Source organism: Terrapene carolina, unplaced genomic scaffold (genome assembly GCF_002925995.2).
Source record: "Terrapene carolina triunguis isolate 2854851 unplaced genomic scaffold, T_m_triunguis-2.0 Scaffold89, whole genome shotgun sequence".
Taxonomy (NCBI): domain Eukaryota; kingdom Metazoa; phylum Chordata; order Testudines; family Emydidae; genus Terrapene; species Terrapene triunguis.
Genome location: NW_020664440.1, coordinates 21,331,410 through 21,344,618, shown reverse-complemented (window position 1 = coordinate 21,344,618; position 13,209 = coordinate 21,331,410). Strand labels below are relative to the sequence as shown.

The 13,209-nt window shown below is 44.1% G+C and overlaps 1 protein-coding gene across 1 annotated transcript in view; it reads right to left on the bottom strand.

Annotated features, from left to right (window-relative positions):
* The window catches only part of KBTBD12 (kelch repeat and BTB domain containing 12), a 43,441-nt gene extending 31,638 nt beyond the window's left edge, over window positions 1-11,803 (bottom strand). Inside the window, exons 1-3 of the mRNA XM_024220392.2 lie at window positions 10,734-11,803; window positions 9,383-9,653; window positions 3,685-3,835 (exon numbers count right to left, since the gene is read on the bottom strand). Of these exons, the coding sequence (XP_024076160.2) occupies window positions 3,685-3,835; window positions 9,383-9,653; window positions 10,734-11,803 (1,492 nt within the window). The remainder of the gene's footprint in view (window positions 1-3,684; window positions 3,836-9,382; window positions 9,654-10,733) is intronic.
* Window positions 11,804-13,209: the final 1,406 nt, after the last annotated feature.

Below are 13,209 nucleotides of genomic sequence, written 5' to 3'. Positions count from 1 at the left end.
TAATGCATAGTATTGGTATCTCTGGGGACACCATATACAGGGACTCCTTCAGAGAGTCTTCAGAATCTGGCTTTTGGAACAAATTGGCATTGTCAGTCTTTTTCTAGCCTCCCACAGTGCTTGACATTCCCTGTGAAACAATGTAATGTCCTGAGAGTCCATGCCTTTGAGCAGCTTGCCATGGGTTTTAACCATTCCCCATGACAGTTATTCTTTGGTCTGTCCACATCAGCCCTAGTTGTTTCCACTCTCATTCTCTCATGGATGTCATCTGCATGACCAAGAGCTTCACCAACCAGATTAAGAAAGCTTTCAACTTGTTCTTTCTACTGTCACGAGTTGTCTGTCTGCCTAGCAAGGACACCATCACCATTGTCTTTATAAGGAGAAGTGTATCCATTTTCGCAGCCCAACAATCTGAGAATTCACAAGGTAACACACACTTGTCACTGTGAATAAACCATGGCATGTATTTTTTGTGCAAGGTTTTAATTCTAGTTGGCATGTGGGAGCCTAGTGCCAGAGATGAGCCCATTTGTGACACTAGCAGAATGAAACACCAATACCAGTGACTACGAGGCAGTCACCAACCTGTTTTAATATTAGAATTCTTTTGAGGCTTGGAGAGGGAAAATGGTTTGCAATCTTTTACACAGGACACTCAGATGGTTACTGTTAGGAATTCTAAGTGCAATTGTGCCCTGAGTTGCATTGGTGTAAATCTGCAGTAATTCTGTTGATAGAACAGAGTTTCTGCAGTGTATTTAAAGGCACAATGTGTCCAGAAATCTGTATTTTGTTTTCTTTCTGTATGATTTTTTTTTTTTTACACTAGAAGAAACTGTCTTGTTAGCAAGGTGGTCACTGCCAGAACCAGCCTACAAAATGCCAATTTTAACTGAAGTGCAAATATGGTCAGCAGTGTGACTGGAAACATAGCACTGTCTTTCTCAAGAGATCTGCTCCCTGGAGCAGATTTTGATCTGAGTTATTGCCAATGTAAATTCCAAGTAGGGTGACCAGATGTCCCCATTTTATAGGTACAGTCCCAATATTTGGGTCTTTGTTTTATTTAAGCTCCTATTACCCCCCACCCCCATCCCAATTTTTCACACTTGCTGTCTGGTCACCCTGATTCCAAGTAACTCTACTCACTTCAGTGGAGTTATTTCCAATTTACACTGTTATATGAGAGATCAGATTCTGGCCTCTGTGACTTTAATCCCATTTGCTTATTTTAGTAACAAAACTAAAGGTCTGTGGCAGCACAGCATCCTGGTACCCCCTTGTGACCTGCAGTGACATATTGCAGTAGTGACACTATCTGTTCCCCTCCTAGTCCCAACCACTGTCCTGCAACAGGCCAACAGGCTCTGTCAAGTAGCAGTCTCCAGTTCAAAGAAAATATAAAACGAAAGGGCCTTCTGCCCCTCAGGGTTACCCTCCACTCTTGTAGAGTGCAGACCCTCCACACTTTCTCCTTAGAGGCCCTGCTCCTAACAAGCTGCTGACCCTCAGGGCTTCTTCCCTGGATTCCCTCCCCCAGTCTGATTCTCCCCAGACTGGATCCTTAATCCCAACCTACCTCCAGCCCATTTGCTTGGGAGTTGTTTTTTCCTAGGCCTGCCCCAGGAGACTCCTTCCTCCCTACCACCTCTTCCCTTCAGGGCCTATCACAGGAGATAATCTCCTTCCTGTAGCTCTCTTCCACAAATAAACTCTCCCACCCAACTCTTCACCATCTGGATCTGATAAGTGAATTGAGCCACCTGATCCCCAGCTGATCATGGTCAGCTGGGTGGAGGAGGGTAGATGATCTGTCACAGGTGAGGCTAAGTCCAAATCCTCTTGAAGGACCAGCAAGCCTATGACAGGGCCCAATCCTGCTAATCCTTACTCACATGAGTAATTCCCTTGATTTCAGTGGAGCTGCTATAATGGAAGGACTATGCATATAAAGGTATGCAAGGTCAGCCCCAATGGTTTAACCTCCTTTTGCTCCTGTTAGATCTGAAGAATTGACACAGTGATGGGAGAGGGAGCAGGCTTCTTGCCTGGCTCACACATCATCAACAGAATTGTTAGCAAAGTTCCACATACAGAATCTTTGCTATTGGTGTTGACTGGCAAGCAAGAGAGAACCCAACTTGCCATTTGGAACCCTGACTCAGCTTGTGGCACTGACAGTTGTAAATGGCAGAATACAGCTTTTCACTTGTGAACAAAGCAAATCTCCAGTTAAGGGCAGGAAGAGACCATAAACACGGCCCTCCACAATGCCATTCTTTCAGCCACTTTTCAGACTAAAATAGCACTTTCAGCAAAATTATATATTTCATTCTTTTATTCATTGCAGTACATATTTCTTGCCATGTGACATTTTAGACTGAGAACGTTGGATGTAGTTTTTCTTTACTAACCACAGCTCTTCAGAAAGCTTCTCTGTGTTACAGTATCACATTCACTGTATAGAAGACTGCCAATCTATTTAATCAAATGCATCCGAAGACTGCTTCATTTCTCTCTCCCTGCCTTTTTTGTATCATCACAGAATTCTTGGTCTTGATCTCAGGACACTTGTTCCTGAAATACATGAATAGAGCCTCAAGCTTTCATTATTGTACCTACCACAGAGGACCGGACTTCATCTATATTTGATCATCTCAAAGCACCTTTGAACCTACATAGGCTACACTATCTTGATCGGACAAGATGCTGAAGTTCACCTGCCAGTGACCTTTGGCAATAACCATTTTCCACTTTTTGACGGTTATTCCTGGCTATGCCTATGGGGACACTCAGTTCCACTGTAGACAAGGGTCTCTCTAAACCAAGATAAGGGCAGAGTGGAAGACATTTTCCTCCTCTGCTACCCAAGGATACTCCCCTCAAATCACTCCCCTCTTGGAAATCCTCTACTGACTGTCTCTTGTATTCCATGTCACATTCAAGCTTCTCACCCTCATCTTCAAGGCCTTGCACAGTCAAGCCCTTGCCTATAATTCTGCTCTCATTTCCACCCACTCCCCTTTCTGTTGTCTACTCTCCTTCCAAGTTACATATTTTTCCCACTTTTCCCCCCTATGCTATTCCCTATGCCTGAAACGCCTTCATTCTTTTTCTGCATTAAACCATCACCTTTTCTTCATTCTGGTTTATCTTTATTTTCCAAGATGTTTGATAGTAGCAAAGGGGAAGGGAATCTTCCCATTGACTTTAATGGAAGTTGCACTGGACCCCAAAATAAAAAAGGCTGGTCTTGAGGTTAAGGCATGAGATTGGGATTGCTGGGGTCTAGTCTCTCCTCTGCCAGATCTCTCAGGCAAGTTACTTCACCTTTCTGTACTTCAGTTTCTTCAGCTGTAAAATGGTAGTAATGAGACCTCCCTACCCAAGAGGGCTGTGTTGTGAGTCTTGATTCATTAATATTGAGATCCTCAGATGTAAAGTGTTAAAGAAATTATATTAAGCCAGAGCAATAAAGTTTCATTTCAACTTCACCTAACTGAATTTAAGAATGCAAGAAATTATGAAAAAAATAAAAAAAAACCTCAATCCATTTAGTCCAATATACTTTGCCCTCCTGTTGAAAACAAAAGGTGCAATCTTTCATTTCACGGAGGCAAATTGCTGGGAAAAATAAAAAGTGGTTGTGCTATCTGTTAAAAATCTGTTTCCTCTTACCCAAGACATAAATCTCACTGTTGACTACAGCTGTGCTGAAGCGGTATTTTGAGTACTTCATTGGTGTGCACTCTGTCCATTTGTCTTGGCCTGGGTCATACTGCAACATTCTGTTACTTAATCGATCCAGCTCATCGTCAGGGAGATCCATCTGTATGAAATATGACAGCCATATAATAATACAACATTTGGAGCCCTCTGGACATGCCTGCGTGCAATTAATCACAGCAGACAGCTGAGCAGATAAATAACATAAACACATCAATTATAGCTGTGAAGTGATTCATACTCACTACGATTTACCAGTACCCATGACTTGTGGCTGGAAGTAGATTGTAGAAGGCAGATGAATAACAGTGCATTTATATTCTATAGCAAAAAAGCTGAGGATTTGTGTAATAACAAAACATCTATAGACACAGCTCTGACAGAACATAGCTCTTTTACAAGGCCTCTGTGAAGCTCTAAGAATAGACCTTTTTTCAATACATTTCTTTCCTCCTGAAGACTGGATTTCTATTTACTTGGTTACTCATGCTGTACCATGAGTTTTGATGGGGTACTTTAAAGGCTGCTCTAAGAACCTCTTTATATACAATATTTGATCTGAATTAACATATATTTATTTAATCAACAAATAATTAAAACTGAACAATTGCTAAATCTTTCCATTTAATAGTTTTAATACTAAACCCCTGGCTTCCAACTACAGCTTTGTTCCCATTATACTCCTCCCATACCAACTCCTGCTCCCCCTGTTCATTCCAGTCTTCCTCCCCATTTTCTCTCCCTTTTGGTGCTAAGTAAGTAGCTATAATTATGTTTTCAGAGTACAGTGCCTTTAAATGTAAGCAGTCTGCTGTGGGGGAGGGCTCTGAAGTATTTCAATGAGAGAGAGCGCACACACGCATCCTCTGCTTACTCATGGGGTTGTTATATTTGTTCTTTTTTGCTTGTTGTTTTCCTTAGTATAAAGACACTCTGACATCATGGCAATGGGCAAGGAATAAAAGCCTAGATAATGAAAGTAAATTACACTGAACGTGCATGCTTTGCTCTTTGTGCACGGAACACTTAACTTCACACTTTTCTTCCACTGCTCCCAGAGTCCGCAACCATCTCACTGCCCTCATCAGCCTCCTCCCAAACCTACCTGTGATGGCGGCCCTCACTCCTGGAGCATCCTCTCAGTATAGCATCACCATTACATCCCTGCCTCAGTTTCCCCAGTGGGCTTTCAATAAGGGCAACAAGACACGTGTATTGAATGGGGCCCCTGCAGGGGTCTAGTTTATGTAACCCAAAGGTGGAACAGTATACAAACAGACCTCCCCCTCAGCATCTCTAGCTGAAGGAGGAGGGGGCTGAATTAACCTTAGTCCATCAACCCCACTTATGTCCAGGTCCCTTACCAGCAAGGCCCTCTTGTCCCAGAATCATCTTCTGGAGCCAGGGCATTTTGTCATTGGCTGGGGAAGGGTCTCTCATTCTGGGTCAAGATCCCCACAGACATCAAACCATGACCACCCATCCTCAGAACAGCCTATAATTCCTATGATCAGGGGCTTCTGTTGCTACCTGTTGAAGTCCTTCCACAGGGACCACTGAGCCTTGGCATTCATAGCTCTTCCCCTTCGGAACCTCTCCCACCTAGGAACATTCTTCATTGGTTTCCTTTTCTAGTGAATCCCCTCACCAGGCTCCCCTTGAGAACTTTCTCCTTGTAGGGACAGTTCCCTTCCCCAGGAACCTCTATTCTCTGGCCCATCCCCACAGAGATTAGCTTCCTTTTATTACGTCGAGGTGCTTCCCTACCTAATTAATGGCCTCCCGTTATTCAATGAGGTAATTAGTCCCAGGTGAACCTGGGCAGCCTCATGTACCCCTTGTTGAGCCTTCAGAGGGTTGGCTGAGCCCCTGACCCCTTCAGAGGCCAGCTACCCTCTGACAGAACCCCTTCATAAAATCCTTCTTTCCTTCTCATTATTAACAACTCCCAGTTCCACAGGCCTGATTGACACTCACTGCACTACTCCAGGTTTACACTGACGTCAGTGCAGTTACACCAGTGCAGAACTGGAGTAATGCTGTGGTGAGTCAGGCCTTCCCTCTCCTGAGCTGTTGTGATATGACCTATCTTGAGTTCGTCTTGTCTTATTTCAATTATAAGGTCTCAGTGGGGAGGGCATATGTCTTTGACTATGTTCTGTGAATTGACATGTACACTTATGGCACTATAGCAATGTTATATCATTAATGTTTGTCAAGGCTGATGGAGTGAGTGCTCAGGGTTGCGCAAATATAAAGATAACCCCTAACCTGAGGAACTTTAATATGCTTTCATACTGCTCATTTGACAATATAATACATACACACCGGGGTGGGCAAACTTTTTGGCCCGAGGGCTACATCTGGGTATGGAAATTGTATGGTGGGCCATGAATGCTCACAAAATTGGGGTTGGAGTGCAAGAGGGGGTGAGGGCTCTGGCTGGGGGTGTGGGCTTTGGGGTGGGGCCAGAAATGAGGAGTTCAGGGTGCGGGAGGGGGAATCAGGGCTGGGGCATAGGGTTGGGGTGCAGGAGGAGGAGGTAAGGGCTCCGGCTGGAGTTGCGGGCTCTGGGGTGGGGATGGGGATGAGGGATTTGGGGTGTAGGAGGGTGCTCCAGGCTGGGACCAAGGGGTTTGGAGGGCGGGAGGGGGATCAGGGCTGGGGCAGGGGGTTGGAGCACGGGCTGCAGGGGTGAGGGCTCTGGCTGGGGGTGTGGGCTCTGGGGTGGGGCCAGAAATGAGGAGTTCAGGGTGCGGGAGGGGGCTCCAGGCTGGGATTGAGGGGTTTGGAGGGCGGGAGGGGGATCAGGGCTGGGGCAGGGGTTTCAGGTGCAGGAGGGGCTCAGGGGTGCAAGCTCCAGGCAGCGCTTACCTCAAGCAGCTCCCGGAAACAGCAGCATGCGCCCCCTCTGGCTCCTACGCAGAGGCGTGGCCAGGTGCTTCTGCGCACTGCCCCATCCACAGGCACCGCCCTTGCAGCTCCTATTGGCCACAGCTCCCGGCCAGTGGGAACTGCGGGGATGGCGCTTGGGGCAGGGGCAGTGTGCGGAGCCCCCTGGTTGCCCCTAAACGTAGGAGCCGGAGCGGGGATATGCTGCTGCTTGTGGGAGTCATGCGGTGTGGTGGCATGCACGCGCCGAGCGGCCCCCGACCCCACTCCCCAGCTGGAGCACGGGAGCAGGGCAAGCCCCAGACTCCGCTCCCCAGCGGGAGCTCGAGGGCTGGACTAAATTGGCTGGAGGGCCGTATGTTTCCCGCGGGATGTAGTTTGCCCTCCCCTGATATACACCCTTAGTGCCTGAGAGGGGAATACTAATACTGAAGCAACACACCTACCACTGGGTCGTTGGGTCTTTCACCACTGTGGCTAATGCATTCTGACCTGTGCAGGTAGATTCTTATGTAACGCCTTATCAGTTAATGCTAAACTGCTCATCCCAAACAACTGTATGCATAGATACGTACTCGTGAATTGTCACAAAAAGTGCTAGTTGGCAGGTATCAGTTCCCAGGTGCCTGTATTTTTACCAGTCTCGGCTCAATATTCAGGACAATAGCTTCTCAGGCATTTTTCTTCTTAGTTTTAGAGCGCTATCAAGCTAGACAAAAGCTGGGTGTCTACCTTAACATCTATCTTTGTTATATTACAAACCACCCAGCTTGAGCTTTTTACAGCCATATTATTTCCATGTTACGTATGTTCTTGTATTTTAATTATTTAAAAAAAGAGAAAGTATCTTTGCTCAGTTTCAGTGTCAGACCTACTCTCTTATCATTCTGTTGCCTCCTTAGGGATTTCCACACTCAGAATATCTTAACAGATGCAAATTGTGTTTTCTGAACATGTTTTAGTCTTAAATTTTTAAAGATTTGTTTCTAAAAAGTGGTCCCAAACCAACGAGATGTGATCACATTTTTAATATCCTACAGACAACAACATATATTATAAATGTCCCACATAAAGTCTAACACATTTTTTTGGAGGAAAACTGCATTTGTGACCAAACTAATTTTTTGATGAAAAGCATCTGCTTTTCCACTGAAAGTTTTAACTTTTTATAAAAAAAAACCCCAAACACCTAAAAACGGAAAAGTTTCCCCAAGAAATGGAGCTGAGCTGTGAAGCTTATATATGGATTTGGACCTGAAATTTACCAGAGTTTATAGGGGTTGGATTTTGGATTCCAGTATGGGTCCATGTCTTAGAATCATAGAACCATAGAGTTAGAAGGGACTGCAAGGGTCATCTAGTCCAGTGCTTCTCAAAGTGGTGGTCCGCGGAGCGGTGCCGGTCCGCGAGCCATCGGCTGCCGGTCCCCGGCGAGTTTCTTCATAAGAGCGTCGAATAGGATAATAATATGGCACCGGTCCCTGGCACATTGGAAAAAAAAATTGCTGGTCCCCCACATCAGATAGCTTGAGAAGCACTGATCTAGTCCATGGGTTCTCAAACTATGGGTCAGGACCCCAAAGTGGGTCACGACCCTGTTTTAATGGGGTTGCCAGGGCTGGTATTAGATTTGCTGGGGTCCGGGGCTGTAGCCCGAGCCCCACCACTTGGGGCCAAAGCCGAGCCAAGGGTTTCAGCCCTGGGTGGTGGTGGGGCTCAGGTTACAGGCCGCCTGCCTGGGGCTGAAGCCCTGAGCTTTGACTTTGCCCCCCTTCCCACATGGGGTGGTGAGGCTTGAGTTTTGGCCCCCCCACTTGGGGTAGCGGCGCTCAGGTGGGCTGAGGCTTCAGTCCTGCCTCCTGAGGTCACGTAGTAATCTTTGCTGTCAGAAGGGGGTTGCGGTGCAATGAAGTTTGAGAGCCACTGATCTAGTCTAAAACCCTGCCAAGATGCAGGATTTGTTGCATCTCTTAAACACAACTATTTGCTGCTGATAGAAAAGTTAAAGAGGATAATTATTAATTAGTGGGATGTAAAAGTGCCAGGGAAGAGCCAAGTATAATCATCACCATGATTTATTTTTAATTAATATTTCGCTGGATTAAAAACTGAGTAAGGACTTCAGGATTTACCCCAGGCCTATGCCCTGGTCTACAATGTGGAGGGGGGAGGAGGATCGACCTAAGTTACGCAACTTCAGCTACGTGAATAACATAGCTGAAGTCGACGTACTTAGATCGACTTACCGTGGTGTCTTCACCGCGGTGAGTCGACTGTTGCCGTTCCCCCATCGACTCTGCCTGCACCTCTCGCGGAGCTGGAGTACAGGAGTCGACGGCAGAGTGCTCAGGGGTCGATTTATCGCCTCTAGACTAGACGCGATAAATCGATCCCCACTGGATCGATCGCTGCCCGCCGATTCGGCGGGTAGTGAAGACATACCCTTAGTAAAAATGGAACGTGAGTGAAATCGTGTTTAGACAGGATGCATTTTTAATTTTTTTCTCACTGAGAAATTCCCTTTGAAACAACTGGCTTTATTACGGGTAGCATATAAATTGAAGATCATATGACATGGACATTATTTCCCCTTGGCCTGCTTGATTTTCCCATTAAAGATGTGAGAGGAATGGGTGCAATTTATTTTTTGCTTATAACTGAGGTATTTTAACTATGTAAGAAGAGCCACAAAGTTAGGCAGCACATAAGCCAGGTTCGCTAGCTCTTACATAATAAAATAATTAGTAAACTTCTTTACCTGTGGTGTCCAGCCTCCCATCACATAGAGTTTATTATTTACTGTTACCACAGCATGGCAGGCCAGTTGCACTGGAAGAGGCGCCACACTTCTCCAGCTATCTTGCTCCATGGAATACTTCTCAACACAGTTTGTGACCAGATATTGGTTTTTCAGTTTCATTTGCCCTCCTATGACATACAGGTCATTATGAACAGTGCCCAAGGCATAGAGTTCACGAAACTGAGCAGTGCACAAACTCTGCCAAAACCGGTTTCCTCTATTGTGGTACCTGTAGGAAAATCCAAAGTTAGAAACTGTGGTTCTGATAATATCATATCAATTTTGTATTTACATCTCCCTTCTCCAGTTTCAGATGATGTTACACTGACAACAGAAGTTCTTTCTCTTGTCAACAGAGAAGAAAAGTTTCTAGCCTTGAACTCAGTGGGATTAGTCATGTGCATTAAGTTACTCACATGCATAAGTGTTTGCACTATCAGGGCTTTAGTAGGGATTTAGGAACCTAATTCTAGGCACTTAAGTTTGAAAATGTTGACCATAATTAAAGTGTCCTTATTTTGCATGAGCTGAGCACTCATAACTCCCACTGCACTCAGTGAGAGCTGCAGTAGCACCTCTGAAACGAAGGCCACGTTTATTTAAGTGCCTAATTATGGATTTATGCGCCTCAATTTAGGCCCCACGTTTGCTGATGTTGGCTTCAGTTTTTTATCAGTCTTGATTCCGGCAAAGCTCTCATGTCCTTAACGTGGGTTTATCTGAGTGAGGAATGAGTAAAAACAGAGTGAAGGTTTCAAGATTATTAATTATTAATTATTATTAATTACTATTATTATTATTATTATTTACATTTTAGCTCCCATGCATGATCAGCATGGTATAGTTAAAGCTGGGTGTAGATTCACGAATGACCAAACTCATTCATTAATTTCCACATCTCAGATATCAGCACCACTATTAAATAAATGACCTGGAGGAATGATCCAGGAAAGAAAATACTAACAAACTGGTGACCTTTTGGTTAGGGGAATATGAGGTATACAGAAAGAGACTTAGGACCAAATCCAGCTCACTTTACTTATACAAGGATTCCATCTAAGTCAATGGGCCTTCTCATGAGTAAAAGGGTCAGGATTTGGCCCTAAATATAGAAGGAAATGCCTCCGTGTTTCATGGAGAGAGACAGATTGCCCTTTGTAACAAATTGCTTTGGGTAACTGAAATCCGTATACAAACATATGGGGTGAAGAATGCTTTCTCTGGTGACCTTTTCCTGCTCCAGGAACATTATTTATAGTTTAACTTTAAAACAATGATTAATTTTTTCCTCCCGTTTGAGGATACACACCTATAAATTTCAATGTTCTTGGTTTTTTGTCTAGACATTTTGGCAGCACTGGCCTCCCCTGCCACAATAATATCGTTGTTCTCAGTGACAACACCGGTACACACACATCCTAAACCCTCACCATACTTCGGGGAGGAAATGAAGTAAGTCTTTTGTGTTGCAGGAGCGTAACAAAAACTGGCATCTGCATAGCTACCATGTCTTGATCGAATCCCCAGAGAATTATTGCCGACGCAAAGTAGAAGACTGGTGGTCTCCATGCCATAGCGAAGACTGAGAGAGGGGTGGTTGGATTTCTTTATAGTTTCTAATGCTCCATCAATCATATCATGACATTCTGAATTAGACAGAAGCACCGTGTTCCTTTTCCGAGCTTCCACTAGGAAAGAAGGGCTTACAAGTTCCAGTCTCACTTGCTTCAGGAGTTCAATCAGGTGCTCGACACGTGATTTTCTGCTATGGTTCACCCATCTGAGGACCAAGTCCAAAATGCTCTCCTCCCGGGATACATTCAGATCATCTGATCTTATGAGACTCAGCAATTGCTGTGCTTCAATCTCTAATATTTCTTCATGCAAGCTCACCTCAGCAAAGTGCTGATACAAATATTGCCTGGCTTGATCGGACAATTCTTCTGCCCCAATGTGCTTTGCAAAATAGTAGATCCCCACACAGTTGGAAGCATCCATATGGTCCATCATGTATTTCTGACACACATTGAAAACATCTTCCATCTGCATAAAAAATGCAGCAACAGCAACACTTTGGACATTGAAATTAGTGAGGTGCAAATCTGCACTGTACATGTAGTTAAGTATTATGGACACACTCTCTGATGAGATGTCATAGAGCACCACTTCTCTTTGGGTGCATTCAAGCAAGCCACAGGTAAACATGGCTTTGAAATAGGGACTGAACGCAGCCAATATCAGTTTATGGCAGGGGAATTTCTCACCTTCTGCTACAAGGACCACATCAATCATTTGTGTTAATTCTTTCATACTGTTTAATTGATCCAGTAAAGTCAAGCTATGTCGCTGCTTCCTTTTCCCTTCGGTCTTGTGATCCATGATAAAACTCCAAATTTTCTATTTTTAAATCTCTTCAAGATCTCTTGCTTGATTTTTGGAAGAGCTATTTGCATGTCCGATTGCTCTCAAAGTGATATGAACTTCATCATAAAATATTTCTGGGGGGAGGAAAGCATATAATTTTCTTATAAGAATAAATCCTCAGACAATTGAATTTTGCTGTTAAATCCTAACAATAGTAAGCATTTCTAGAGGACAGTGTCAAGGCTGGATCCCCACTTTGAACTTTAGGGTTCAAATGTAGGGGCCTGCATAAAAACTTCTAAGCTTATCTACCAGCTTAGCTTTGGTCCGCTGCCACCATCACAAGAATTCCCTCCCTGGGAAGCCTTGAGAAACCTTTCACCAATTCCCTGGTGAACACAGATCCAAACCCCCTTGGATCTTAAAACAAGGAGAAGTTAACCATCCTCCCTCCTTCCTTCCACCCTCCTTTCACCAACTCCTGGTGAATACAGATCCAAACCCCCTTGGATCTTAAAACAAGGAGAAATCAATCTGGTTCTTAAAAAAGAAGGCTTTTAATTAAAGAAAAAGGTAAAAATCATCTCTGTAAAATCAGTATGGAGAATACTTTACAGGGTAATCAAACTTAAAGAGCTCAGAGGACCCCCCTCTGTCTTAGGTTCAAAGTACAGCAAACAAAGATACACACTCTGGTAAAAAGGTACATTTACAAGTTGAGAAAACAAAGTAAATCTAAGACGCCTTGCCTGTCTTTTACTTACTAGTTTGAAATAGGAGAGACTTGTTTAGAAAGATGGGGAGAACCTGGATTGATGTCTGGTCCCTCTCAGTCCCAAGAGCGAACCACCCCTTAAAACAAAGAGCACACACAAAAGCCTTTCCCCCCCCAAGATTTGAAAGTATCTTGTCTCCTTATTGGTCCTTGGGGGTCAGGTGTCAGCCAGGTTACCCGAGCTTCTTAACCCTTTACAGGTAAAAGGATTTGGAGTCTCTGTACACAGAGAGCTGTTACCCTTCCCTTCATAGTTATGACAGACAGGTTACAAAACATTAATACATACTTGAGCATGTATAACAGTTTCACTTTCAAACTGAGCTTGATTCCAAGATGACGACTATATCATTTTCACTCTCGTTTTTGATGCCTGAACAAATGAAATATAGTTTTCATTTTGCATCTACAATTGATACATATTTTTAATATTCTGACTGGTCACTGGCATTTAATAGAAAAAATATTGCATTACAGTAATGTTATAATGATGTAATGCATGCTACCAAATATTTATGGTATTATTTAGAGAGATCCAAGAGATTAAATATTACGTCCCAACTGGAACTAAAATTACAAGGCCAAGTCCTCCAGGCCTCACTCAATCAAAACTCTTACTGATATTATGTGTAGACATCCAGCTACC